At 32.6% G+C, this 27,996-nt stretch overlaps 18 protein-coding genes and 2 pseudogenes across 20 annotated transcripts, besides 2 other annotated features; 6 read left to right on the top strand and 14 right to left on the bottom strand.

Annotated features, from left to right (window-relative positions):
• Positions 1 to 10,040: part of a mobile genetic element that runs on past the window's edge.
• Positions 1,148 to 1,869, bottom strand: TVAGG3_0076410 (organellar and viral DNA polymerase type B; the record flags this gene model as incomplete). Its single annotated transcript, XM_051221900.1, has 1 exon — positions 1,148 to 1,869. A coding segment is annotated over one exon (722 nt), but the record flags the coding sequence as incomplete, so codon positions are not given.
• On the bottom strand, positions 3,401 to 4,259 carry TVAGG3_0076420 (annotated as a pseudogene). The gene has a single exon. A coding segment is annotated over exon 1 (859 nt).
• TVAGG3_0076430 lies at positions 4,408 to 5,707 on the bottom strand (annotated as a pseudogene). Its single transcript has one exon. A coding segment is annotated over exon 1 (1,300 nt).
• On the bottom strand, positions 7,360 to 7,761 carry TVAGG3_0076440 (uncharacterized protein; the record flags this gene model as incomplete). The annotated part of the gene is made up of 1 exon (XM_051221901.1): positions 7,360 to 7,761. One exon carries the CDS (start codon positions 7,759 to 7,761, stop codon positions 7,360 to 7,362), a length of 402 nt encoding a protein of 133 aa, XP_051106887.1.
• TVAGG3_0076450 (phage tail repeat-like family) lies at positions 8,733 to 9,176 on the bottom strand (the record flags this gene model as incomplete). Its single annotated transcript, XM_051221902.1, has 1 exon — positions 8,733 to 9,176. The coding sequence occupies one exon, from the start codon at positions 9,174 to 9,176 to the stop codon at positions 8,733 to 8,735; it is 444 nt and encodes a 147-aa protein (XP_051106888.1).
• Positions 10,041 to 10,490: 450 nt separating the features above from the next.
• On the top strand, positions 10,491 to 11,339 carry TVAGG3_0076460 (uncharacterized protein; the record flags this gene model as incomplete). Its single annotated transcript, XM_001303493.2, has 1 exon — positions 10,491 to 11,339. The coding sequence occupies one exon, from the start codon at positions 10,491 to 10,493 to the stop codon at positions 11,337 to 11,339; it is 849 nt and encodes a 282-aa protein (XP_001303494.2).
• Positions 11,340 to 11,343: 4 nt separating this feature from the next.
• TVAGG3_0076470 (serine threonine-protein phosphatase family) lies at positions 11,344 to 11,586 on the bottom strand (the record flags this gene model as incomplete). Its single annotated transcript, XM_001303492.1, has 1 exon — positions 11,344 to 11,586. One exon carries the CDS (start codon positions 11,584 to 11,586, stop codon positions 11,344 to 11,346), a length of 243 nt encoding a protein of 80 aa, XP_001303493.1.
• Positions 11,587 to 11,604: 18 nt separating this feature from the next.
• TVAGG3_0076480 (uncharacterized protein) lies at positions 11,605 to 11,967 on the bottom strand (the record flags this gene model as incomplete). Its single annotated transcript, XM_001303491.1, has 1 exon — positions 11,605 to 11,967. The coding sequence occupies one exon, from the start codon at positions 11,965 to 11,967 to the stop codon at positions 11,605 to 11,607; it is 363 nt and encodes a 120-aa protein (XP_001303492.1).
• Positions 11,968 to 12,106: 139 nt separating this feature from the next.
• On the bottom strand, positions 12,107 to 12,925 carry TVAGG3_0076490 (phage tail repeat-like family; the record flags this gene model as incomplete). Its single annotated transcript, XM_051221903.1, has 1 exon — positions 12,107 to 12,925. One exon carries the CDS (start codon positions 12,923 to 12,925, stop codon positions 12,107 to 12,109), a length of 819 nt encoding a protein of 272 aa, XP_051106889.1.
• Positions 12,926 to 14,357: 1,432 nt separating this feature from the next.
• TVAGG3_0076500 (GTPase protein) lies at positions 14,358 to 15,013 on the top strand (the record flags this gene model as incomplete). Its single annotated transcript, XM_001303490.2, has 1 exon — positions 14,360 to 14,935. The coding sequence occupies one exon, from the start codon at positions 14,360 to 14,362 to the stop codon at positions 14,933 to 14,935; it is 576 nt and encodes a 191-aa protein (XP_001303491.1).
• Positions 15,014 to 16,379: 1,366 nt separating this feature from the next.
• TVAGG3_0076510 (CENP-S associating centromere protein X family) lies at positions 16,380 to 16,833 on the top strand (the record flags this gene model as incomplete). Its single annotated transcript, XM_001303489.1, has 1 exon — positions 16,396 to 16,641. The coding sequence occupies one exon, from the start codon at positions 16,396 to 16,398 to the stop codon at positions 16,639 to 16,641; it is 246 nt and encodes an 81-aa protein (XP_001303490.1).
• A 146-nt stretch (positions 16,834 to 16,979) lies between these two features.
• Positions 16,980 to 17,653, bottom strand: TVAGG3_0076520 (protein tyrosine phosphatase protein; the record flags this gene model as incomplete). Its single annotated transcript, XM_001303488.2, has 1 exon — positions 17,095 to 17,634. The coding sequence occupies one exon, from the start codon at positions 17,632 to 17,634 to the stop codon at positions 17,095 to 17,097; it is 540 nt and encodes a 179-aa protein (XP_001303489.1).
• A 129-nt stretch (positions 17,654 to 17,782) lies between these two features.
• Positions 17,783 to 18,750, bottom strand: TVAGG3_0076530 (STKc CK1 domain-containing protein; the record flags this gene model as incomplete). The annotated part of the gene is made up of 1 exon (XM_001303487.1): positions 17,875 to 18,723. The coding sequence occupies one exon, from the start codon at positions 18,721 to 18,723 to the stop codon at positions 17,875 to 17,877; it is 849 nt and encodes a 282-aa protein (XP_001303488.1).
• Positions 18,751 to 18,872: 122 nt separating this feature from the next.
• On the bottom strand, positions 18,873 to 21,058 carry TVAGG3_0076540 (rRNA processing; the record flags this gene model as incomplete). Its single annotated transcript, XM_001303486.1, has 1 exon — positions 19,893 to 20,753. One exon carries the CDS (start codon positions 20,751 to 20,753, stop codon positions 19,893 to 19,895), a length of 861 nt encoding a protein of 286 aa, XP_001303487.1.
• A 286-nt stretch (positions 21,059 to 21,344) lies between these two features.
• On the bottom strand, positions 21,345 to 22,838 carry TVAGG3_0076550 (protein ubiquitination; the record flags this gene model as incomplete). The annotated part of the gene is made up of 1 exon (XM_001303485.1): positions 21,345 to 22,838. The coding sequence occupies one exon, from the start codon at positions 22,836 to 22,838 to the stop codon at positions 21,345 to 21,347; it is 1,494 nt and encodes a 497-aa protein (XP_001303486.1).
• Positions 22,839 to 23,095: 257 nt separating this feature from the next.
• On the bottom strand, positions 23,096 to 24,640 carry TVAGG3_0076560 (armadillo (ARM) repeat-containing protein family; the record flags this gene model as incomplete). The annotated part of the gene is made up of 1 exon (XM_001303484.1): positions 23,164 to 24,603. The coding sequence occupies one exon, from the start codon at positions 24,601 to 24,603 to the stop codon at positions 23,164 to 23,166; it is 1,440 nt and encodes a 479-aa protein (XP_001303485.1).
• Positions 24,641 to 25,405: 765 nt separating this feature from the next.
• On the top strand, positions 25,406 to 25,831 carry TVAGG3_0076570 (phage tail repeat-like family; the record flags this gene model as incomplete). Its single annotated transcript, XM_051221904.1, has 1 exon — positions 25,406 to 25,831. A coding segment is annotated over one exon (426 nt), but the record flags the coding sequence as incomplete, so codon positions are not given.
• A 532-nt stretch (positions 25,832 to 26,363) lies between these two features.
• TVAGG3_0076580 (uncharacterized protein) lies at positions 26,364 to 26,726 on the top strand (the record flags this gene model as incomplete). The annotated part of the gene is made up of 1 exon (XM_001303483.1): positions 26,364 to 26,726. One exon carries the CDS (start codon positions 26,364 to 26,366, stop codon positions 26,724 to 26,726), a length of 363 nt encoding a protein of 120 aa, XP_001303484.1.
• An 18-nt stretch (positions 26,727 to 26,744) lies between these two features.
• Positions 26,745 to 26,987, top strand: TVAGG3_0076590 (serine threonine-protein phosphatase family; the record flags this gene model as incomplete). The annotated part of the gene is made up of 1 exon (XM_001303482.2): positions 26,745 to 26,987. The coding sequence occupies one exon, from the start codon at positions 26,745 to 26,747 to the stop codon at positions 26,985 to 26,987; it is 243 nt and encodes an 80-aa protein (XP_001303483.1).
• Positions 26,988 to 26,991: 4 nt separating this feature from the next.
• Positions 26,992 to 27,840, bottom strand: TVAGG3_0076600 (uncharacterized protein; the record flags this gene model as incomplete). Its single annotated transcript, XM_051221905.1, has 1 exon — positions 26,992 to 27,840. One exon carries the CDS (start codon positions 27,838 to 27,840, stop codon positions 26,992 to 26,994), a length of 849 nt encoding a protein of 282 aa, XP_051106891.1.
• A 138-nt stretch (positions 27,841 to 27,978) lies between these two features.
• Positions 27,979 to 27,996: part of a mobile genetic element that runs on past the window's edge.

Genomic DNA, 27,996 nt, shown 5'->3' on the forward strand with positions numbered 1-27,996 from the left:
CCAGATGGAGATAAAATGTCTGACAAAGAATATTTGTTGTATTTCTTTGAGTATCTTACGTTTAAATCACCTATTCTAACCACTTTGGTGTCATTGTCTATCTTTTTAACTGTTTCAAACTCATTGTTTGTCATATATGTTCTTACATACAAGATAAAAAAATAAATAAAAATAAAACTAACTTTATTTTTTCTATCTTAAGGAAATTTCACTGTTTTCATAGAGTTTTGGCGACTACGTTTTCTTACGTACTCGCTGTTCTTCACTGTTTTCGTACGGAATCTCTACCCTCGGTTCTCCGAGGGTAGCAAACATATGCCATTTTACTCAGATTTTTGTGCTGAATTCAGCAAAAATATATTTTTTTAGGGTAGAAGGTTAGATCTCACCTGTTTTTTCACCTGTTTTCTACCCTCTTGAATTTTCATGAATTTTCCCGAAATAAAAAATAAAGTTAGTTTTATTTCATTTATTTTGTATGTAAAGACATGATTTCAGGGATTTTTTTGACGAAGTGAAGGTTGACACTTCGTCAAAAAATAACAGTTATATAATGAAAAAGTGTCATTTTTCAGCAAAAATATATTTTATGTTAGCATGTTAGATCTAACACGTTTTCTAACATGGTCTAAAACACACAAAACTCATGAATTTTCAAGACTTCATCGAACTTAAATGTTTTGTCAAACATGAACGTACATGCTTTGTCAAGACTTCTTCGTAAATGTTTTGTCAAGACTTCTTCGTACATGTTTTGTCAAGACTTCTTCGTACATGTTTTGTCATGACTTCTTCGTAAATGTTTTGTCAAACATGAACGTACATGTTTTGTCAAGACTTATCGTAATGAGCGTAAATCAGACAAAAATATATTTTATGTTAGAATGTTAGATCTAACACGTTTTCTAACACGTTTTCTAACATAACTATTTACAAGCGTTTTACATGGTATATGTTGCGATGGTTCATGACTCTAAACAGTTTTGTAGCTTCTATTTCTTCGCTGAGGATATCGAATGTTTTAACTATGCCGAAGGTTTCTTTATACTTCTTCTTGACGTCAGATAGAAGGAAATCGTCAGCAGTTGGATAGTTTTTGTTCAGAAATGCTAACATGTCCATTTTATCTTCTGCTGGCTTTTCTGCTTCTTTCTTTAAATCTGCATAGTCGTTTCTCATTCTTTCTATCTCTTTGACGGAGTAGTTATATTTCCTAATTGCTGCTTTACATTTAGAACATTGCGGGTTCATTTTTGCGTTATATTCTGAAACCTTACCTGCTAAAACAACTAAAGCGTCAATTGCTCTCTTCATCTCAAACATAGCGGGTCTTATTTGTTCGTTCCATATTTTACATCTTTTATCTTTATCTCTTATCTGCCATACACATTCAGCAACTAACGAAACAAAGTTGTCGTAGGTCTTAAATTCTTCAGATTTATATATGTCAGAAACATTCTTATATACCATGTCGCAATCTTTGTCCATAACCTTATGGTTGCAATGAAATCCTAGAAACTCATAGTTTACCTTACGAATGAACTTCTTTATTTCTACTGAGTCAGTTGCTTTGACTTCTATTTCATCGAATTCAGGAATAGTGAGCTTTTGCTGCTGAATTTCAGGCAATTTGGGTAAATGGTCGATGAGGTCCTGCATTTCATAAAGATATTCTTCATTTTCTTCATCTTTCGCACTACAGTCTAAATTACATGTTAAAAGTTCTTGCTTTATCTTCTGGATTTCTGTTTCGAAAGTATATGAAGAAGGAATGAAGCTTTTCATCTCTACTAACATTGACGTTGGATTCATGACTAACGAGTTTGGTGCTGTAGTTGTTTGAAGTGTTGTTGTGCCGATTGTTGACATTTTTATTTTTTTATACAAAATAAAAAAATAAAAAAAATAAAACTAACTTTATTTTTTATTTCGGGAAAATTCATGAAAATTCAAGAGGGTGAAAAAGAGGTTAGATCTAACCTTCTACCCTAAACATTATTTTTTGGTGTAAATTTCCTAAACTGACTGACTGACTGACTGACTGACGGCACAAAGTGGCATAACGAAAACATTTACGAAGAAGTCATGACAAAACATGTACGATGAAATCATGAAAATTCATGAAAATTCAAGAGGGTAGAAAAGAGGTTAGATCTAACCTTCTACCCTAAACATTATTTTTTGGTGTAAATTTCCTAAACTGACTGACTGACTGACTGACGGCACAAAGTGGCATAACGAAAACATTTACGAAGAAGTCATGACAAAACATGTACGAAGAAGTCTTGACAAAACATTTACGAAGAAGTCTTGACAAAACATGTACGAAGAAGTCTTGACAAAACATTTACGAAGAAGTCATGACAAAACATTTACGAAGAAGTCATGACAAAACATTTACGAAGAAGTCTTGACAAATTCAAGAGGTTAGAAAACATGTTAGATCTAACATGCTAACATAAATTATATTTTTGCTGTAAATTTCATGATTTTCGAGAGTTTTAGAAAACATGTTAGAAAACATGTTAGATCTAACATGTTAACATAAACTTTATTTTTGGGTCCTTTACACTCATTACGAAGAAGTCTTGACAAAACATTTACGAAGAAGTCTTGACAAAACATTTACGAAGAAGTCATGACAAAACATTTACGAAGAAGTCATGACAAAACATTTACGAAGAAGTCTTGACAAAACATTTACGATGAAAAAAAATGACACTTTTTCATTAGATAACTGTTATTTTTTGACGAAGTGAAGAGTAACACTTCGTCAAAAAATCCCTGAAATCATATCTTACATACAAAAAAATACAAAAAAATGACACTTTTTCATTATATAACTGTTATTTTTTGACGAAGTGAACGTTGACACTTCGTCAAAAAAATCCCTGAAATCATATCTTACATACAAAATAAATGAAATAAAACTAACTTTATTTTTTCTATCTTAAGGAAATTCATGACAAATTCAAGAGGTTAGAAAGAGGTGAAAAAACAGGTGAGATCGCACCACTTCACCTAAACATTATTTTTGGGTCCTTTACACTCATTACGAAGAAGTCTTGACAAAACATTTACGAAGAAGTCATGACAAAACATGTACGAAGAAGTCTTGACAAAACATGTACGAAGAAGTCTTGACAAAACATGTACGAAGAAGTCTTGACAAAACATTTACGTTCATGTTTGACAAAACATTTACGATGAAATCATGACAAAGCATGTACGTTCATGTTTGACAAAACATTTACGAAGAAGTCTTGACAAAACATTTACGAAGAAGTCTTGACAAAACATGTACGAAGAAGTCTTGACAAAACATTTACGATGAAATCATGACAAATTCATGAGTTTTCTACGATGTTAGAAAAAATGTTATTTTCTAATATCTTCACATTCAATACTTTTTCAGCACTTTTCCGTAGTTATATATGAAAGACAATTCGAGATAAAAGTCATAGTACAATGGAATAATATGTTGCACACCATTTGTTGTGAACCAAACTTGAAAGTCAGAGAAACTGTTACTAGGTGGTTCGTAGTATTTAGAAGCAAAGTCATAAAAGTCCTTACCAATACATAGAAAACTATTGTTGCTTGAACTGAAACTTGCATGACACATAACATTTTGAGGGTCAAACACGTTTCTATAAACTGTCAAATCTGCTGGTGGAAGTATAAATTTAAATGGACCATCTGGTGGTAATGGTTCGTTCTGGTTTAGTAACCGAAGAAATTGTGCCCAAGAACGTTTGTCTACTTTCCAAAATAAAAACTCTGTATCTCTTGGAGGGTTAATTTCAATCTTTTGAAATGAAACGGTGGAGTTTCTTGTCATATTCTAGTTTCAGATAGTATGTTCCATTTAGTAAAGAGTCGTATTTTTCTTGAAATTCCCAATAATATTTGTTCATTTGAGTTTGAAAGTCATTTAGAGTTTTCTCAAGACTTTCGTCTGAACAAACTGTAAAGATTCTCATTTCGTCAAATTTGTCTATTAGACCATCAGAACCTTTATACTGCCCATGAAAATATACTGCGAACATAAATGCGTTAGTTCTATTTGAAAACAAAACTCTTCTAAATGCTATTGCCTTTGCATCTGAAGGACTTTGAAGCCAACGAATTGGATAGTCAAACCTGTATGCTCGGGATGAAATTTCTTCATCTGAAATAGTCCTACCAGCATTTGTAAAGATATAGTCTAACGGTTTTGTATCTGCTACTTTTGTTCTTTGTTTTTCAACCTGAAGCATTTAATATATGTAAAAAATATTGTTTTAAAATAGTATGCCATTTCATATTTCTCATCTAACAAACAAGTTTCCCAACGGTCTTCTCCAACAAACTCAGCGTACATTTCAAATAAAATTAAAAAATGTCACTTTTTTAAAAATAAATTTTTTATTTCATGCAATGTTTTATTTCTGTGCCGTCTTCAAGTATGCCCCAATACTTACGCTTGGAGAGGACATGAACTTCAGAAAATACCTTATCTAGCTTAAAACAGCCCATCTTTTCACTGACCATTCCCATTTCAATGAGTTTGTTGTACCCTTCTTCGTTCGTCATGAGTGCGTCAATGTTCTCATAGTAAACCTTCACTTTGGATTTGACTTCGGAGAAGAATTTGTTGTAGTTGTCAAGGACTGCCTTTGCGAACTGAGGGTAAGACCAATGTTCGACAATAGGTTTTAATGTGGTTACTAAGCCACTTTGACCTTGAGTGAATTCGTACTTCAAAACAAAAGGAGAAAACCTTTCAACAAAGTTGTCGACCTTCTCATAATGTTTACTCTTCATCTCTTGAGGTTTCTTAATGAATATCCCCATGTCGAATTCATAAGCAATTTGAGTGTCATTGCAAGTTTGGGGTTTGAAGCTTTCCTAATATCATACAGTTGTTGTATGACTTTTCCAACTGTATAGTTCCTTCCGGGAACTCACCATCTTCGTTTGGAATTCCAGTCGGAATATATTGGACAAACCTCATGTATGCAGCGTTAAGGTCGACATAGTATATCTTTTCGTTTGAGTCGAACTTGTCGCAACCAATTGGTCCAGTTTGTGGAAATTCAAGTGAGTCTCTTATCTTCTGAGAAACTTCTCCTGTTATCTCATAAACATCGTCGAAGCAACCTGTTTCATATAAAACCTTCTGACCTAACTCAGATGCTCTCCAATACAATTTGACGTCAATTGGATGTCTCAATGGAAGTTTGTTTATAGCATCTTGAAGTTCTTGCAACCTCATTGGAAGTTCTTCTGGTTCAGGTTGGTATCCGAACAATCCAACTCCTTGTGGAACTGTGTACTTCTTTTGTACTAGAACTTTGTCTGGAACAACTTTTGGTCTTGCTAACAATGAAAAGTTTGTTTCGTCTTTTGGTACAAAAGTTTCTGTCAGCTTGTCATCTGGAATTGGTTCCAACAAACCTTTCTCGAAAAGAATGTTTACAGCTCTGACAATGTTGCACTTGCCTTTTCGAACAATGGTTTGTAAGACTTTCGTTCAACATGAAGTGGTTGTGGACAATTGCAATCTTCAACCATGGTAAATTGAACTCAACAACATAGTCGTCATGTGAAGAACCTTTAGCTGTAGGTATGTTGACTCGGATATTGACATTTGCCAACGGTGCAATTTTTGCCAATTGACCTCTGAGAATGTACCTTGTCTTCACACATGATCAAGATACTTCATCTTCTCATCTGTAACAAGACCAGAGTTCCTGAGACATGTTAGAATGCAAGGTTCGTTGACATTGTTTTCAATTGAATTGTAAATTCCATACCTTGTCAAGTCAATGTCAGACTTATTTATGAAGGGGAAGTATCCAGCATGTTGTCTGACTGGCTTGAGGGTTAGGTTGGTACCATTCGAACTTGACACTTGCAATTCCTTCAATTGCATTCAAAATGTCTGAGTCGGAGTCAACCATTTGTTCTCTCTTTGTAGTCTTGAAAGCGTCAAGAAGTTTTGCGGCTGTTTGTTCATTGCCATTTGCATAGTAAATGTGACCATCCAAATCCGTTATGGTCAATCTGAGATTGTGTCCTTTCTTATTTCCGTCTTGAATTGCAGCAAGTACACCCATGAAGCCTTCTTTGTTCTTTCTTCGTCAAAGTTTACTGTAAAGGTTCGACCAGATGTAATTTGACTTCTAACTCACGATACTTTCATATGCATATCTTGTTCTTTCCATGGGAGCATGTGCGTCTTCACCTTTTCCTTTTTTCCTTCTCAAAGGATGCAATTGTTCGTCATGTTTCCAGTAGAATCTGGCAAAGCCGTCGTGTCCTTCAACTTGAGGTTCACTAACATCGAAAGGCATGTTCATAAGACGTTCTTCTTCTAAACCTCTCTAGTCTGTTTGGATAATTGGCACGTGCTGTTTCCAAATCCATTTCGTAGCGAAGACCAGACAATTTGTCATAGACTTTTATGGTCTTCCCCTTCCTATATTTAAACTTCTTCGAAACTCTCCAACCATATCTTTGTAACTCTGCTTTTATCTAGCAGACTTTCTATCCATTCTATATGGGGCATTTTTATAAAAATAAAAAAATATTTTTTTTCTTACTTTACATAACCACCTGCTGCCATAAGTCTTTGACGCCAACCCATACCAGCTAATGAAGGTTGACTTGGTTTAGTTTGGAAACTAAACTTTGGTTTTGGTTTATCTTCAGTTTTTGGTTTTTCTTCTTCTATCGGTTTTTCGTCACTTTTCGGTTCCTCTGACTTACCTCACCTGCAGGAACAGTTGTGTCGTCAACATCTTCATAAATATCATATGCCATTTGTTTTTGTTTTCCTTTCAACTTTTTATGTTTGTTGTAAAGTTTAAGAATATTTCGACTCTAAGTCAATGAGATGTTCTATAATGAACTGTTGGTCAGTGAAGTAAACTTTTCCATCTGTTGTCTCGAAAGCTCCTTCAGACTTCAATATTTTATTTGTGAGAGTCTGTTTCTTTTTTGAGATACTTGCCGTTCCATTTTTATGAAAAGTGACTTTGTAGTTAGGGTTTGTATTTCCAGACCTGGCACTTTCTATTATTGAATTTTTCTCTTCATCTGTAAGTTCTTTGACAGGTTTTGACAATGGTTCTGAACTTTTTGTTTGTGGTGTCAAATCTACCGTTTCAACTTCTTGGTCATTTCATCTCAGTAAAAAATTTTAGTTTGGTTTGTTTTCAACTGGTTGTTGTTGTTTTTTTAAGTCGGTCTAAAACTTCCTGAGGTATAGGAAGAACTTGACAAACACGTTGTGTAACTGCTGGAAGTCGACAAATCCATCTTGAACCCATTTGTCTCAATGCTGTATTGTTCATTTCATCTCAGTAAAAAAATTTACATTCCCCAAGTTTGAGGTGGTTGCGGTTGGTTATTGTTTACCCATTGTTGTGCATGGTTATATCCTCTGTTAAAGAATCTTTCACCTTGGTCCATATAGTGTCCTGCTTGGTTATAGTAGTCATTTGCTTTGTTATAATAGTTTCCTGCTTGTCTTCCTACATTGTCCATCCATCCTTGAACTTTTCCTCTTGTTTCAGGATTTGGAATAAGATTTGTTGCATCTCGTGCTACATCCCAACCTTTCTGTACAGTTTGTATAATAGGTTGTGCTTTCTCTTTCAGTATACCTAATGTACTCAAAATCTTCCTTCCAACTCCAAATACACCTCTGGCTATTGTTCCCACTGCGGGCAAAAATCTGGATGCAACTCCTGCTAATGCGCCAAATAAACCCATTTCTTATAGGATAAAAAATGACGAATTCAAACAAGGACCCCTATGTTTCTAAAGCGACAAAGAAAGCACTCATGGTAAAAATCTTTAGTTCAACACCAAATGCTTGGTTTATGGATATCTTGGAAAACATTCCGAGAGTTAGAACAGATGGACCTCCATACTGGCTAATATTTGTCGGTCAAAACACAAGATACTGTGAAGCCATACCATTATGGTCCAAAAATATTTTAGATGTGAAAACTGCTTTGACAATATTCGTTGACAAATACCATCCAACAAAACTGACATCTGACTGTGAAAGTTCTTTCAAATCAGATGATGTAAAAAACTATCTGCGTTCAAAAAATGTAAACCAATATTTCATTGTCGACCAAAACCATTCTGCTCTTGGTGTCATTGACGGTTGTATAAAAATGTTAAGAGACTTAAACCAACCACAAGGTGGTGAAGCAAATGAAATGTCATATGACGACAAATATAGACACTTCTCCCAGGCAAAGATGAGACAAGTTTTAAATATTTACAATAGCCGTAAACAAAAAGGTTTGGGAAACCACTCCCCCGAAGAAATGAAAAACAACCCTGACTTAGAGAAAGACTATATATTTAATAATTTAGTCAAAAGAGACAAACAAGAAAGAATGCCGGGCTTCAAACTTCAGAAAGGTGACAAAGTAAAAATAGAAATACCTAAACGCGACCCATATGAAAATACTATTGACTATGACAACAATGGGAACCCGACAGGTACTCACATTCGTGTTCGTAAAAATAGAAGAAAGTATACAAAGATATTATGAAGTTTTAGGCAAACATGGCAAAATGTACACACTGCAAGCAGAAGATAAAACGACTATTGTCAGACCTCGTTTCAAACTTGTCAAAGTTCAAGGTGGTATACTTTCAAAGACAGTTCCTAACAAATATAAGACAACTCCTGACGAATATGCTAAAGAAGTTGAAAATGACGACTAAGCAATTCTATACCATGCGTAAACTGTCATGTAAGGTGGCATGTATTCTTTACTTTGTCCCGTTGTTTGTGTATATCCCGAAACGCGATGTGTATGGTTTCCTCCTCCCTCAGTGTTACTCCAGTAACAATTTATAGCAAACTTAACGTCCTCTTTAACATCATATCCTTTACCTTTTGTCATTCCTGACCAATCCCAAAATCTATGACTATGCAAACCTGCTTGAGATGTACTTAAATCTATGTAGTGACTGTGTGCAGGTAAATTTTCACCTGAAATCGTTTTACTTCCACCTGTTTCCTTTGAAGAGTTTGCACAATACAAAAACCTGTCGACTATTTGTTCCCATGCACCAACACCAAACATTACTTGAGGACCTCTTGCTTCCATAGATGTATAAATAGAACCTACTGGGTTCATTAAATCAAACATATGAGACATTATAGGATTGTCTCTTTTGAACTTAAAATATAGTGCAACTATTTCAGGTTTCTTCTGGTTTGTGTCAGAATATTTTTTATAATATAATCTTATGTTTTCAGGGTAGGTAAAATCTTGACTATAATATTTATTTCTGTCATCTTCATAATAGTATACTATTCTCGTTTTTTCTATTGCATTATATCTTTTATATCTATAATAATCTAAATATAATGTTAGCTTTTGTTCATCTACATGTGGTGTTCTGACGTCATCTCCATAGTCATAATAATATGGTGCTGGAGCTGGGTCAGGCAATGTCATATCTGTCATTTCATAAACTCTTAAATATTTCTTTTGTTCGTCTCCATATAAGTTTAAGTAGCAGTTGTTGTCTAATGGAACTTTAACTTGTGTACCATCATTCTTTATATAGCTTACATACATTTCATTGTTATTTTTCGGAATGAGTTTATACCGTATACCATTTCTTAAGGACTGTACAAACTGCCATCTAAAATATTTATTTTCTTCATTGACAGAAAAGTCACCAACAATAGTTTCAATATTTTTTGTTGTTCCTATCAAACTTTGGTATATTTCATTGACATATGTTTTATCTGCTTTCTTTTCAAGGCTAACGTTTAAGTCTGTTATTTCAGATATAGAATGTGTATGTCCAACGTTACTTTTACTGTTTAAGGTTTCTTGTAAGTTTGTAATATTTGCAATGGTATGTGTATGTCCAACGGCACTTTTCCTGTTTAAGGTTTCTTGTAAGTTTGTAATATCAGATATAGAATGTGTATGAGTCTTATTTGCTTTAGTGTTTAAAGTTAGTTGTAAGTCTGTTATTTCAGATATAGAATGTGTATGAGTCTTTTTAGAATATTCGTTTTCAGCTCTCGTCACTTCACTTGACATTTTATTGTCAACATATGTTTTGTCTGCTAGTTCAGGATGAGTATGTTCTTTTGTTGCATAAGCATTGTTAGCTCTTTCTTCTTCTTTTGCTATTGCATCGTCTACATATTCTTTGTCAGCTTTGTTGTCAAATCTGTTTTCAAAAAGAAGTTCATTTATAGGTTTCTCGTTTAAAGTTCCTTTTGTTGGATTTATACAGACAGTATGGTTCTTATTGTCTTGAAACAGAAACTCATCTGTCATTGGGTTTAATGTCAGTTTTAAGTTTCCTTCTTTCAATGACTCAGATATCTTAGAATAGTTTGAAAAGTTTGTTGTGTTCTTATTTAGAGCTTGCATAATGAGTTGTCGGTTGTGTTGTATTTCTCTCATGGAAGCAATATCTTTCGACATTTTTATTCTAGATAAAATATGCTTTCAATAGAAAAAGAAAATTCAAGGGTTGCTACAACTAAACCATTAGATGAACTTTTTACTAATGTCGGTCAAAAGCTTGAGACAGAGACCGTAAAGCATGAAGGCTATCGTTTTGACTACCCATTAAGATGGCTAAGAGACCCATCTGTCACAAAAGCTATTGGCTTTCGTAGAATGAAGTTCATTTCAGAAGCCATACATGGTTTCCCATTTACGGTCGGTTTTGAAGTTCGATACTATAACAAAGAAAAACGTATGTATGAGAAATTTGAACAGGGAAAACTTTTACAAGTTAGTTTGCTTGTAAACTTAGAAACAACTCTTCAAGATTTTCAAGAAAAAATAAACGATATCTATATCGAATATGCAAACCAGTATAACATTGACGAGGGAGAATACCATCTCGATATTATTTATGACAGGAAAAATGCAACTGTTAAAATCAATAGAATAGAAGACCTTGGAGAAAACGTTTATATTTCTACAAAATATAACAACTTGGCATGGTATAGATTTATGAGGATGTTAAATCAGCCTGCAGCATATCCAGTACACCCAGACTTTTATGAAGTCGAAAACCCTAATGGAACATATGAAAATGTTTTCGACCAAGATGCTATTATTGTTCATGCTTCATTTTCTGGCGCCCAAAACTCTTTCTTATGCTTGGCAAATGACTTTTACGAAAAACCTACAAAGTTATACGAACCATCAAGTGGAAGTATTTCAGACTTTCAAGTATGGTTTACTACAGATGGAAGAAAAAGAATAATTCCATTATACCATGCGTTTTACTTAGAACTTAGTTTCATATACAACTACTATCGAACGGTAAAAATATAATTTTTTAATACGGTTGAGGTGTTGGATTTGGTTGCCAACTAGACTGTGGTGCAGGTTCAGGCTGTTGTATAACAGGAGCTTGTTCTTCTGGTTCAGGGTCTTTAGGTATAATACCAACGAACTGACCTACTCTTTTACCAATATTTTTGACTCCGTTCCAAATTCCTCTTCCTACGGTTTTTATTCCATTCCATATACCTCTTCCAACTCTTCTGAAGAAGTTTCCAATACTACTGAAGAAACCCATTTTACTATATGTAAAAATCTAATGTCCGCCTAGTCTCTTACGTTTCCTGTTGAGTTCCATAGCATTCTTTAACTGGAGCTCATACATTCTGTTTCTCCTCTGGTAGAAAACATATTCTGGGTCAACTCCTGTGTTCGCGTCATCTGCATAAAGTTGTTTATATCCCACTTCAGGGTTTGTATAAAACTCTTTCCATCTCATATTTGCATACCATGGTGGCAAACCTAACGCAGCGTCATTTGACATGGCAGTTTGCATTTGTACATCTGTTGGCACTTGACCATAGTTTGCCATTGCAGTTTGTATTCTAACTTCATTTGGAATATTCTCTGGGTTTGGTTGTCCAGGTTGCTGTGCATTCGCTAAGTTCTGTGCGTCCATTTAATATTAGATAAAAATATCTCTTACGAGTACATATACTGAACATTTGCAGGCATTGGTTCATCTTCATATTCTCTGTACTTTTCTGCCACGTCAAAGAAATAAATGACACAATGGAAAAAACCTAAAACAAGTAGTCCTATTTCAAACCACATTTACTTACTAATAAAATTTCTTTGTTATGACACTTTCTCCAGTTTATAGGACCTCTCTCATATTCTATCTTGTCATATCTAAACTCATAGTCATGTATGTCCTCTAACCATCTCATAACGGTTTCCAAACCACTTTTATCGGATGTAAAGTAAAAGCATGGATGGTTATGTATAACGTCTAAAGTTTCTAAAGAGTCTCTCAAAGTCCAGTCTACTTGGTATTGAAAATCCCATGTGTTATAGAACGGCGGGTCCACTATAAAGAAAACATTTTCCTTGTCTTTATATTTTTCATACAACTCTGTCCAATGACATCTCACAAACTCTATACCCTCAATATATTTTTCTATGTCCTCTTTGAAAACATTTGTATAGTTAAGATATAAAACTTTTGACATAAGTGTTTCAATGTCATGAACTCTTATAGCACCACTATATAATAGTCTAGCAGATATACTATCCCAGTCTATATATTCTGCTTTTTTCAAAACCTCTCTCACAATATTTTTCTTATCTAATGGTATACGTTCCATCTTACCTATAGGTATCTTTTCTTTTAACTCTTTCAATATATTGTTTGTGTCTGGAATATGTTTGAGACGGTCCATATAGTTGTCGAAGTCATTGCATATAATCTTTGAGTCTGGGAATATTGTATGGCACAAATGGGATATATAGAAACTTCCACCGAACAAATCTACAAATGTTAGACCATTCGGTAGTTTCTTAAGTTCTCTCAATATAATATCTTTACATCTACTCTTATTTCCAAAGAACGGTAACGGAGGTTTTGTAAAATTCATTTATATATAATAATAAAAATGTTTTTTTCCTGAAAAGTGACAGAAAAGTGACAAAGCATGAAAACATATATAATTTGTGAAAAGCGACACATTATATAATGTTTTCGACCCATAAGAAGGCTTCTCAAAGTATACTTCCTTGGAACGCCTGTAACTTTTCCTGTAGCGACGATAGACCCTTACTTGTCCGGACAAATATATACTAAACTTTTTATGGGCTAGAGGGCACGAAGTGCCTGGAAGGCCATCCCAAAGAAAAAAAAAAACTTCATTATACTAAACATCTTCAGGGCTAGAGGGCACGAAGTGCCTGGAGGCCCCACTACCTTTTTTTTTTTTAATATTATATAAAAAGTCTCTTTAATATCTATATTTCATATTTTTATCGATTTTTAAAGTTTTTGCGAAAAGTATTCAATTATTTTTGCTATTTGGTCGGGTAAATGTTAGATTTGCGACATTTTCTGATATGATATTCAGATTCGACGTTGATAATAATGCTTATAGAACCCTCTTGCTATTGTGTCAAAATTGCGAAACCGATAGCAAAAATATCTCGCAATATCAAAATTGAGATATTGAGTGAATTATGCATTATAGAGATTAAAAATCTGATTTGTGAAAACATCTCATCAGTTTCTAGCTAATTCAAAAATCTTTACTATCTTATTCGATTAAAATGAAAAGGGAATAGTTTCATTATGCTTTAAATGACAGCCTTATAATATAATCATAGTTTTCGCTCAATATGCAGCATTTTTTTTTCGAAATCTATGGTCAATATCCTAAATACTGATTGCTTTGCATTCATATCTCTTACATTTTCTATACCAACATCACTATTCATTGCTATTCCTATCTTTTTCATTTTTGTTTGTTTCTCATAATTTCTCAAAAAACATGATAGCTTGATATTTGTAAATATCATACTTTATAACGTAAATAAGAACTTGACCTATTAAGAAAAGCAGTAATGAAAAGAAAATCTGAAATTCATAAAAATTACAAGTTTCTGATGACAATTAGCTTAATTAAACCAGGTACAAGATTATATAATTGTATTTTCTATCCAATTATCCATATAATATCTTATCCAGAAAAAATAACTTGATCAATACCAAATGATTTTTTAACTAGTAAATAAAGTATTTTCTTTACACACACATTGTATATCATAGTTTTTTTTTTTTTTGGTTTCGCAAAACATCCAAAAACAAATATGCTATAAAAGTGACAATTTTAGCAAAACGAAACCCTTAATTAGATTTTTTGGTTTCTAGGCTTTTTTATTCCCACATATTTTAGAAGGATTTAAAATCGATGATTTTTCAGGGCAAATAACCGTTTTGATTCAGATGGCTTTTTGGATAGTTTACATTCTGCTTTTTGAGGACGGGAAATAATTTGAATGGTTTACATCTATAACCATTTCTCATGGCTGAGTACAAAATCGTTGTCTTCGGAGCTGGTGCTGTCGGCAAATCAGCTCTTACAATCCAATTCGTTCAGGGCCAATTCATTACAGATTATGATCCAACAATTGAAGACTCTTACAAACGTCCGTTAAACATTGATGGTGAATCTGTTCAATTAGATATCACAGATACCGCAGGACAGGATGATTTCGCTGCTATGCGTACATCTTACATGCGCCAGGGCAAGGGCTTCATCCTTGTCTACGCTATCGATGATCGTGCTTCCTTCGAAGAAATGGAAGCCTTCCATCGTGAACTTATTCGCACAAAGTGCACATCTACAGTTCCATGCGTTATCTGCGGTAACAAGTGTGACCTTGAAGAACGTCGATTAGTTAGCAAGGCTGAGGGTGAAGAACTCGCTGCTAAGCTTAAATGCAGATTCTTTGAAACATCAGCTCTTACAAATTACAATATTCATGAAACATTCACAGCATTAGTTAAGGATATTATTGCAGAATCCAAGCCAAAGCCAACAGATGATAATAAACAAGACAAACCAGAAGAAGGCGGTAACTGCTGCTACCTCATCTAAAATTTTATTTCGGATAAAATAGAAAAATGCACTGATTTTTAAACTTATAAATACTTTTATTTACAAAAGATTAAATTTTATCCCGTATCTTTAACTTACAGAAGTAAAATTTTACTCTAAATCTGCTTAATTTGGTTGTTTGATTGTAACTTGTTCAACCTACTTTAATGCAAAAAAATTCATTGGCTAGAGGTCTAGTATTGTATTCAGGAAACAGTCAGCCAAACAATCAAACATTAAAAATAAAAATTTATTTATCTTTTGATAAAATCTGATAAAATAGAAAATATTCGATCTCATGCTTCCGTAGTTAATATACGAAACACGGTCGCGAGTCGTCCGTTCTCAGATGTCCGCATAGTGATGGACCCATTCACTCGTAACCGATTCTTCTCAAAAAGGAATCATTCAATTTTGAAAAATTTAATAATGAGAATTCATTTGATGTAATTGTCGATTCGGAATTTATGAAATCTGACATTTACTTTTTGACATTTTTCTTAAATTTCATAAGTTTCTGATTCATTATTAACATAAAATACACCGAACTCAAAATTTTAAGAATGAGACAAAAACATGGGTCCATTCAAAAGTTCAAAAAATCCAATTCAATAAGCCGATTGTTCGGTGCTATTTTATATGTCTCAAGAACGAGATTTCGCATCACGATTTGGCATTTCTTTCAAAAATTTTTAGCGAAAAATCATGTCACTTTTTAATTTCCGAATCCCCTTATCCGCCAAAAATTACGCACATGTTTTTGTGTTTTCATCTGATTAACCACTTATATATTATCTAAAAGTAGATCAATTCCCATTTCTTTTGAGTCTGATTGAGAATAAGAGTATCAGATTTTCACCGAGCAGTGATTTGAATATAGGTATATCACACTTCCGTACAAGTTGCACAATATTTTAATCGTCTAGGATTCTTATTATAGTTTTACACCATGAATGACTCTATTTTCGATCGAAATTTCTTTTTTGAATTATTATAGGTGTTGAATAGCAAGATTATTTGATGATTTACATCCGAATATATTCATATTTTAAACAAAATTGATCTGAAATCAAAATTATTCTGTGATAAGTTTGAATAAGAAGGGCAAAATAGATCTAGAAAAGGAACTCTAGAAGAAATTCTGTTTGCATAATTCAATAATTATATCATCATTGCTAATATACGAATTATCAACTCAATAAAGATTAAACTCAATAATGATTGAATTCTTTTGAAAATTTCCAAGATATTGCCAGCCATTTTTATTCCCTAGCGTTATTTGATATCAAATTAATAGAGTTTCAAATTTCAAACAGAATTCAGACTTCCTCCAGAATTAAACAACCAATCAGTTTGAATGAGTAAGCATAAGATATTTGTTAGAGGAAAAGAAATCATTGATGCACTTAGGGAGTAACAATTCCAGGAACTTCCCTTTGTCACTTTTCTTTCTTTTTTTCATGGCAGAAGACGCAAAATTTAGAACAGCAACAATCAAAGCAATTATTGAATCAGCATTAGCAGATCAAAATGATGACCAAAAACTAAGAATTCCGCCGACAACTGTTGAACTTATCGCCGAATATCTAAGGTGTGTCGTAGTAGAAGCGACAGAACGTGCAGTAGATGTAGCAGGTGACGAGAAAGTTATCGACGAATCTCATTTAGAGAAAATTTTACCGCAATTACTTCTTGATATTTCTTGAGTCATTTAGTCCGTATTTTTGCTTTTAATTTTAGTACTTATATCACTTTGATCACTCTTTTTTTTATTGATTCAGAGTATCTTTACAATTTCGAATATAAGAAAGAAAATCTTCTTATCAACTCCCGATAAAATTACCTGTATGTAACAAACGACCTACGTGGACTCAATAAAACTCTTTTTATAAAACGCTATTGATATATTTTTTTTTAATACCAATTTTTATACTTGAAAACATTGAGGATGGAACATTCCAAGTCATGATTCAAATTTTTAACTTCTACTATTAACTTTTTTTTTGATGATTATTTTTTTTTCAAATGTTTTTGTTTTGAACTGGATTTTTATAAGTTATAATTTTAAACTGGTAGTGACTTAACAAAATGATCCTAAAGTAAACAATATTCTTTAAAATAAAAATTAAATAATAAATAATTGAAATGCCATTAAAAATTTACTTAAGATGGGCAAGGCATTCTGGTAAGTATTCATGAGGAAGCTTCTGAACAGGAGGATTATATAATTCGATAAATTGTTCATCTATTTGACGAGCTTTGGTTCCAGTAAAACGTCTATACTCTTCAAAGATCGATGTGAGTGTCCATTGTTGAATCTTTCTTAAGCATCCTACAACGGATCCAGTTCTATGCTTTCCTTTATTACAATGAATATAAATTGGATGACTTCTACGGTCAGCTAAATGACACATTGCCTCATTCATAAGTTCGGTCGGAATAATTTTGAATGGTTCTTTATTACCTTCCATAGGCACTCGAATCAATTTAATGTTGTTAGCGTCTAAGAATTCTTGATTACTTTGTGAGTAGTCTTCTGGGCATAAGAATAGAATGGTCTTCAATCCAAGATGTCGGAGAAACGAGAAATTTCTCTGATTTGGATAAGATCCTCTGTATATCCCTTTGGCAACAAGCGAAAAGTTGACAGGAGGAACTAATAATTCTTCAGGATTTGCCTGAGAAAAGTAGGACGTCATTCCTCACTAATGTATCGTTGTGTCACTTTTATTTGTAAACTAAAAAAAATCTTGAGATAAAATTGCCTTACTCAATAGCTGATTTATGATGTTTATGAGACCATCTATGAGGAGTTTATTAGACACACAATTGTAAATACTAATTTGGCTGTTAGTTTTTTTTTGAATCGTATATTTACAAACAAACAAAAAAAGAAAGATAATACAAACAAAAAATATCAGTCATTACCTCGTATGTGATTAGCTATTCCAATCATATTTATAATCAAATAAATATCCGAGATTTGTAAAGAGAGTTCTAAATAACTTGAGATAAAATGAATAGTCAGGCTCTTCTTCAAATCTTAATCCGCGTACAAAACTCATGTAAAGGGAGAATTCTTCTGGAAGATCTTTACAAAGTTGATCAATAGATGTCTTCATTTTCGTTTCAGTAATTTTTGCATAATCGTGCATTCCAGACCATGGCAGTGTTCCTTTTAGAAAATATATTAAGACGTATCCAAGTGATTCCATATCATCACGCCTTGTTTCACGTACACCTATGTGAGCATTAACAGAATTATATCTAGCCGTCCCAACAACACTTTCTTCATCACAATATTTGATGTGAGATTGAGTTTCAGGATCAATATAATTAATTGCAAGTCCAAAATCAATAAGATGCACCAGGTTAGACTTGTTTCCACGCCCAATTAAGAAATTTTGTGGTTTGATATCTCGATGAACAAATCCTTTCTTATGAACATATTGAATTCTATTAATTATTTGATCAGCTAGCATTAGGACTGTTTTCAGTGAAAATTTTTTATTGCAATTTTGAAATAATTCTTCTAACGAATATGAAAATAGGTCCATGACAAGAACATTATTATTTTCATGTTGCCCAAACCATTTGACAGATGAAAAGCCTACTGCACCGGAAAAATATCTGTATAATCGACATTCATATAAAAGTTGAAGATTTGGATTGTCTTGAGGCTCATATTTGATAGCAACACTATCCCCATTTTCATCTTCACCACGGAATATCTCTCCAAAAGAGCCTTTACCGATTTTTTCGCAAATTTTATACTTCCATGGTTTCATTTTGACAAATAAATTTCAAAATTTTACATTTGACAAACAATGACTTGTGATATGAAAATTTTTAAGTTTTCACAATGATTTTTATGGAAATAGGACTGATAGCCGTCATAATATTAAAATAACATATTTTTAAAACACAAATTATGATTAAATTTTTAGGATTTTGTCACTTTTTGAAATATTTTTGAAATTATGGCATGTATTGCCTCTGCATGTCACAATTTTGTTTATGTAATTAGTGCATTATCATTTCTAATTTGTGCAGTTTCTTCTGCTTATAATTTAGTTCAACTTGTCCAAAAGAAAAAATATGCAGTTTTCGAATTTAAATTCGACTTAGAATCACCTAACTACTTACTTGGAACAGTTTTTCAATCTGCAGTTTTATCAGTTTTTTGCCTTTTTGCTACAATACATGAAATTGCTTCGTTTTTCCATATTACACTTTTCGATTTCATGGGAAAGCTTATGGGACGCGCTTTTACGCACATCCTTGTAGCTTCATTTTCATTAGGATGGTGTGGTGGGTTAGGATTGATCATTTGCTTCTTCGAATACTTTGTTGCTATAGTATGCTGTTTTGCATCGATAATTGAATCATGGAACATGACTGAAGAAAGCTCATCTGACACAATTAACCAAAAAGTTTAATTTCAATTTTTTCCTTTGATACTTAATAAAAAACTGTTTGTATTCGTCTTATAAAAAAACAATTATTTGATTTTCCATTAATTTTTTAATCTTATTTTCCATGAATTTAGAAAAGAATCCAATGAACCCCTTCCTTGGTTGCCATATATCATTTTGGGGACGCGGTCTTTGCAAATATCCAAAAATAACAGAATGTTCGGCGTTAATAACTTGAATGCGATATATTGGCTGACAAAATGCATCAATGCAATGCTACTGGTCGCTACATGCCATTTTGGGGAACAGCACCTATGTGAATCTCCAAAAATGACACAACGTTCGGGATTCTTAATTTTAATGAGAAATATCTACTGACAAAGTTGAACAGTGCACTGCCATTGGTCACTATATGTAGTTCTGGGAGACTTTTTAATTTTAATTACGTTTAAATTAAATAATTTTTAATTTTTTTTTTCAAATAAAATTCTATTACTTTATATTAAATCTGTGATAGGCATATACAATGAAAACCTTTTGAATTATTTGTTTTCTTCTTCATCAATAACGCCAAGCTTAAGAACTGGTTTTCCTTTGTTTTGGCGATCCAAGTTGACAGCAACAAGGAGTTCTTGAAGCTCTGAAGCCTTCTGAACTCTGAGGCTGTGTATCTTTTGGTTAGAATCCTTATGTTTGATGGAATTGTTCAAACGAGAAAGAAGTGTGCGAAGGAACTTAATGCAAAACTCTTCTTCTGATCCGTAGAAGGCTTCTCCAACAGAATCAATGAGAGGAGTAATAATCTTAAAATCAATTCTTAAAACTAAGGAAGCATTAGTCGTACTCTTAAGAAACTCATCTTCAAATGGTGCAAGGAACTTATATCCCGTCTTTGCGTCCATCTGAACTAACTCTGGGAGATAATCTGTAAGAACATCAACTAAATGGAGCTTGAAACCATTTCCTCTTGTGTTTTCGAATACAAGATGAATGATTTCAAACAAGAAATCGTAATCTTTATGTTCTTTGCAGAATGAAACGAGCTTATCTAAAATTTTACGGCATAAAACGAGGTATTTATCTGTCCGCCACTTGTCAAGCCTTTCCCATTGCTTAACCATGCACTCGATATATGCTCTGTAAAATGCTTTTGAATTTTCAACGGAGAGAACATCAAAAATGGCAACAATTTTATCACAAAACGCATGCTGTGTAAGTTGTCCATCTGTCATCCAGAGAGCATTCCATAAAATATACCAAATTGTTTCTGCATCTTTTGCTGGAAGCTCTTGGAGCTGTTTAATCCATGCTGCTGTATCAGCAATAGCAGCATCGCGTGTCTCTTGCTCGTTTGCAACTAATTCTTGTGCCCAGACAAACTTTTGTCCACAAATTAAAGCCATTCTATTTTTCTTTGAAAAGACATAAGCTTGAAACGGCACTTTTTAGTAAAGATTTTTAAACTCTGCTTTATTGTGATATATTGAGCAACATATATAGTAAGTTGTGAAACAAGTGGACAGAGTATAAGGGTGCAAAATCTGTAAGACTATATCGCAGAAAATTATACCCTTAGTTCTGGCCTTTTGCAACCTTTTCATGACTCCATAAAAAGGTATCTAAAATATCATTTATTACCTGTAAGGGATATCGATTTGTATTTTTGTAAGATTTCAATGATTATTATATATTTTTGTTTCAATTGTCGATATATTCATCAAATATTTATAGTTATAGCATATTGGATTAAATTGGTATCACAAGTTTCCAGGAATGGCAATCTGTTATGCATCCATAACTTGAACGCAGAACTTTGACAACCAGAAGAGTCATATGCGTGAACAATATGAATTTCTAAATAAAAGAATGAATCTTACATCATGATGCGTCATAGATATCAATGATGCCACATTCAAAAATGATAATTTAATTCAGATCTTTAACTAAACCAAAAGCATTAAATTAAGAATTTTAATCATACATACAATAATTTATCACGCGAATCCATTTCTACGAAGAATTTCAATAATATTCTCTCGTTGGAGGCGTATTGCAAACTGAAGTGGAGTTTCATTATCTTTGTTTTTAACATTTTTATTGATATTAGGCTGAGAACTAAGAAATTCGCAGATATCCGCATGATTATTATCGATAGCAAAATAAAGGGGTGTACGATTTCTGAATGTGGCGTCATTGATATCTATGTAGTTAAGAGCAAATTTGACACCTTCTAAATTACCTATTTCACAAAATAAATGAAGAATTGTTTTATTATAAATATTTCTACTTCTTATATCTGCACCCTGGTTGAACAAATCTTTTACAAGACATAAATTATCTTTATAAGCTGCTTCAAGAATCATATTTCTTTCATTATTGCGGCGAACATTAGAATATTTTTCATCAACGGCAAATTTGATTGTCAAAAGGTCTTCTTCCTTTGATGCTTTTTCAAGAACTTCATAAATTTGATTATAATATTGTTGTTCTTTTCTCAAACTTCCTAATTTTCTCATGTTATCATATGAGTTATCATTTACACGAATCTCTTCCACGTTTGAAATTTTGAGGTCATTTGGAAATGTGTCTAAACAAAACTCATTTGCATTCGAAAGCTGAAGTTTATTTTGAAGTGTTTCTACTTTAAAACAATTTGCATTAGAAAGCTGAAGTTTATTTGGAAATGCTTTCAGACTAAAATAATTTGAATTAGAGAGTTGAAGTTCACCATGAATTTTGGAACGCTTTAGCAAAGCACTCTCGAAGACTTCAGTTGAAATTGACTCTAAACCATGTTTGACTGCAAAGTTTTTTATTGATTTAATAGAAATATTGTTGCAAAATTCAACTCTTACTAGATTAAGAAGAGAAAAGAACGAAATATCATCTTCGCTTAAACTCATAATTGTACTGACTAATGAATCTTCGTTTGATATTTTCAGAGATTTTGACCTCAAAACACTTTCAAAAAAGTCATATCCATATCTTTTGATTGTTTTTATTTTGTATCCTTCTTGTAGAACAAACATCTTCGATGCAAAGAATGAAATGCATTCGTTCATCCTATTTGTATCATTTTCAATTGTTGAGCAATCGTAGATATCATAAAAGTTTTCTTCATTTATTTCTTTGTATGTTGACTTAACAAATGCACAAAAAATGCTGGTCAAGAAATCAATTTCAAAAGCCTTTCCAATTTCAAATACATCTCTATTATGCGAATGATCGTTTTCGAACCTGAGAACACCTGTTTTGAAAAATTCAGAAATCATGTCGATTGTATTATTGCATAATAGATTCAGATATTTGCTAACTGACTTAACTGAACGATCGCGTAAATATGCATCATGAACAGAATTTGAAATTATTATTGAGATAAACTTTGATAATTCTATTCTTTCATCATTAATAATGAATGAAAATGTATCTGTATCTGTGATATCATTGCCCCGTTGTATCTCTATGTAATTAAATGTTACGATATTCATAGATTTTTCGACTTTTTTTATTCTGGTTTTTAATAATCGTTTCACTTCACCAGTGTAACTTTATGGTTTTTTATTAACCTTAACTCCACCACATAGTTTATTACGGTAAAACTTGATATCGATTCAATCATTTAGCTTGAATTTTTAATTAAATATAACCAAATCAACAAATAAAAGTTGCTCAGGAATTAACATATATGATAGAAACAATTGATAATTCAATAATAGATAACATTTTTACAATACATGATATATTTCAAACAAATTATGAGGATAAAATATGGAAAAAAACAAAATAATATATTCAAAGAACAACAGAATATGATTAATCTGAATAAAACTTTTCAATGAAGACATCCAAACGACGATTTTGTTCGTCGTCGTCTAGATTATCAGCGAACTCTAAAATTTCATCTCTTATTTCAGGATCGTTTACACATTCAAGAAATTCCTGAGGATTTTCAACATGATCTACAATTTCTCCAAATTGAACAATTGCTTCAATGAAATCATTATATAAATCAGTTTCAATTGTGGAAAGTGACTCAACAAGTATTACAAATATGTCATTCGAGAAAAATTTCTTTCGAATTTCAATTGGAGAATTTTCAATGATTTCTGCGAACAATTTTGCAATAGATATCTTCAGATCATAATTTATATCATATACTTCCATGATTTCATCCATAAACATCAAAGCAACGTCGTATGCTTCGTAAATTGTCTGCAAATAGTATAAAAGACTTCTAAACAGCTTGCAATTACCATATTCCATAAAATAACTTATTTCATCGTCTGAAAATACTTCAATTTTTTCAAATTTATAAATTTCTGCTAAAAAGACTAAAAATTGAGATAAACTAAGAGCTTTGGTTTCATTGAGCTCTATATCACTTTGACTTTCATCAATTTTGAACTGATCTTTCATTTTGTTGATGGATATCATCAAATTACTATTTTTTGCTTGTTCGTAATCGAATGCATCGGAATCAAGCAAACATTTCCATGTATATGTTAAATAGTATACCATTATGCTGTCAAAGTAACCAAAATCTAAAAAATTATGAATTATTAAAGTTATGTTGAAAATCGCTTGGATATTTTCTGTTTTTCTACAGTATGTGAAAACGGCCATCATAATAGCTGAAGAAATCTTGCTTTGGTAATTTTCTTGTATTGATGATAAATCTGCAGATATTTTCTCGTAATAGTCAAGTGAGAATACTTGTGAGTATTCAACAAACAAAGTATCAACCCATAACGCATTTTTTGCAATTATTAGTAAGTAATATAAAATTGAATCGGGCAAATCATAGTTAATTATATCAGAAAGTAAGCCAATAATGACATGATCTGATAAGTAGTTGATATTCATCTCTGAACAAGATGTTATCTGTGCAATAAACTTAAAAATTTGGCAAATTATGTTTTCGGACAATTCTGTACGATCTAGACTAAACAAAAAGCCACAAAATTGAATGAATAATGGCACATTATCTGTTATAGGCAATTTTGATAGTATTTCAGTGTTTTCGATTAATTCTTTGTTTTCTAATAAAGATAGTCTCGAAATAATCTCATTCATATAGTTGCCAAGAGGAATATCTTCTGAGTTGCTTGCTTTTTCAAGAATTTCTTGAAATATTTTGGCTATCTCTTCAATTTTGGATGAAATCATATCGAAATCAGGACTTTTTTGAATGTCATCGCTAGAGCAATGATCTTCTTTTAAAGATACTGATCCTTCTTTATAATCTTCATCCATAAATTTATAAAATCTTTGACTTTATTTTTTGTTTTGACACATTACGTTATGAAGATTCATCATCAAATAAGAATAGCAGCGCATTTCACTAAAAATTAAAATCTACAATACAAAAGCATCTTCACTCATGCAAAGTAGTAACTTCGAGTAAGAATTAATGCAATTTTGATGAAATCTCTCTAAAATCATAATAGATCCTACAACAGTAAGATATATTTTAATACCACATCAAATTATTAATAGAATCATCATTACTTTTTTTTAAAAATTTGTTTCAAGCTAATATTCATTGGATTTCCACTCAAATAAACAAAACAACCATCTCATCAGGATTCCATCCTCATCAATACTCTTAAAATGTCTTTATAATTCATTCAATTTGATAAATTTTATTAGATTTTGCTCTTTATGCATTACACATGCTTCTAGTACTATTCAACAGAGTATTTCTGCATTCATTAGTGAAGCAAAGAGATAATTCGATAGAAGTATTAAATATTTAATTCATTTTTCGCTAAAAAAAAAAAAAAAGGTAGTGGGGCCTCCAGGCACTTCGTGCCCTCTAGCCCTGAAGATGTTTAGTATAAAATGAAGTTTTTTGGGTACTGGGGGCTTCCAGGCGCGTTGCGCCCTCTAGCCCATAAAAAATTTTTGGTAGAGCACTCAAAATAGTATAACTTTGTCCGGACAAGTAAGGGTCTATCGTCGCTACAGGAAAAGTTACAGGCGTTCCAAGGAAGTATACTTTGAGAAGCCTTTTCTGTCACTTTTCAGGAAAAAACATTTTTATTATTATATATAAATGAATTTTACAAAACCACCGTTACCGTTCTTTGGAAATAAGAGTAGATGTAAAGATATTATATTGAGAGAACTTAAGAAACTACCGAATGGTCTAACATTTGTAGATTTGTTCGGTGGAAGTTTCTATATATCCCATTTGTGCCATACAATATTCCCAGACTCAAAGATTATATGCAATGACTTCGACAACTATATGGACCGTCTCAAACATATACCAGACACAAACAATATATTGAAAGCGTTAAAAGAAAAGATACCTATAGGTAAGATGGAACGTATACCATTAGATAAGAAAAATATTGTGAGAGAGGTTTTGAAAAAAGCAGAATATATAGACTGGGATAGTATATCTGCTAGACTATTATATAGTGGTTCTATAAGAGTTCATGACATTGAAACACTTATGTCAAAAGTTTTATATCTTAACTATACAAATGTTTTCAAAGAGAACATAGAAAAATATATTGAGGGTATAGAGTTTGTGAGATGTCATTGGACAGAGTTGTATGAAAAATATAAAGACAAGGAAAATGTTTTCTTTATAGTGGACCCGCCGTTCTATAACACATGGGATTTTCAATACCAAGTAGACTGGACTTTGAGAGACTCTTTAGAAACTTTAGACGTTATACATAACCATCCATGCTTTTACTTTACATCCGATAAAAGTGGTTTGGAAACCGTTATGAGATGGTTAGAGGACATACATGACTATGAGTTTAGATATGACAAGATAGAATATGAGAGAGGTCCTATAAACCGGAGAAAGTGTCACAATAAAGAAATTTTATTAGTAAGTAAATGTGGTTTGAAATAGGACTACTTGTTTTAGGTTTTTTCCATTGTGTCATTTATTTATTTGACGTGGCAGAAAAGTACAGAGAATATGAAGATGAACCAATGCCTGCAAATGTTCAGTATATGTACTCGTAAGAGATATTTTTATCTAATATTAAATGGACGCACAGAACTTAGCGAATGCACAGCAACCTGGACAACCAAACCCAGAGAATATTCCAAATGAAGTTAGAATACAAACTGCAATGGCAAACTATGGTCAAGTGCCAACAGATGTACAAATGCAAACTGCCATGTCAAATGAAGCTGCGTTAGGTTTGCCACCATGGTATGCAAATATGAGATGGAAAGAGTTTTATACAAACCCTGAAGTGGGATATAAACAACTTTATGCAGATGACGCGAACACAGGAGTTGACCCAGAATATGTTTTCTACCAGAGGAGAAACATAATGTATGAGCTCCAGTTAAAGAATGCTATGGAACTCAACAGGAAACGCAAAAGACTAGGTGGACATTAGATTTTTACTACTAGTAAAATGGGTTTCTTTGGAAGAATAGGAAACTTCTTTCGAAATGTTGGAAGAGGTATATGGAATGGAATAAAATCTGTCGGAAGAGGAATTTGGAACGGAGTCAAAAATATTGGTAAAAGAGTAGGTCAGTTCGTTGGTATTATACCTAAAGACCCTGAACCAGAAGAACAAGCTCCTGTTATACAACAGCCTGAACCTGCACCACAGTCTAGTTGGCAACCAAATCCAACACCTCAACCGTATTAAAAAATTATATTTTTACCGTTCGATAGTAGTTGTATATGAAACTAAGTTCTAAGTAAAACGCATGGTATAATGGAATTATTCTCTTTCTTCCATCTGTTGTAAACCATACTTGAAAGTCTGAAATACTTCCACTCGGCGGTTCATATAGCTTTGTAGGTTTTTCGTAAAAGTCATTTGCCAAGCATAAGAAAGAGTTTTGTGCACCAGAAAATGAAGCATGAACAATAATAGCATCTTGGTCGAAAATATTTTCATATGTTCCATTAGGGTTTTCGACTTCATAAAAGTCCGGGGGTACTGGATATGCTGCAGGCTGATTTAACATCCTCATAAATCTATACCATGCCAAGTTGTTATATTTTGTAGAAATATAAACGTTTTCTCCAAGGTCTTCTATTCTATTGATTTTAACAGTTGCATTTTTCCTGTCATAAATAATATCGAGATGGTACTCTCCCTCGTCAATGTTATACTGGTTTGCATATTCGATATAGATATCGTTTATTTTTTCTTGAAAAGCTTGAAGAGTTGTTTCTAAGTTTACAAGCAAACTAACTTGTAAAAGTTTTCCCTGTTCAAATTTCTCATACATACGTTTTTCTTTGTTATAGTATCGAACTTCAAAACCGACCGTAAATGGGAAACCATGTATGGCTTCTGAAATGAACTTCATTCTACGAAAGCCAATAGCTTTTGTGACGGATGGGTCTCTTAACCATCTTAATGGGTAGTCAAAACGATAGCCTTCATGCTTTACGGTATCTGTCTCAAACTTTTTACCGACATTAGTAAAAAGTTCATCTAATGGTTTAGTTGTAGCAACTCTAGAATTTTCTTTTTCTATTGGAAGCATATTTTATCTAGAATAAAAATGTCAAATGAAACAGCGTCTATGAGAGAAATACAACACAACCGACAACTCATTATGCAAGCTCTAAATAAGAACACAACAAACTTTTCAAACTATTCTAAGATATCTGAGTCATTGAAAGAAGGAAACTTAAAACTG

The sequence above is a fragment of the Trichomonas vaginalis genome, chromosome IV (genome assembly GCF_026262505.1).
Source record: "Trichomonas vaginalis G3 chromosome IV, whole genome shotgun sequence".
NCBI lineage: Eukaryota > Parabasalia > Trichomonadida > Trichomonadidae > Trichomonas > Trichomonas vaginalis.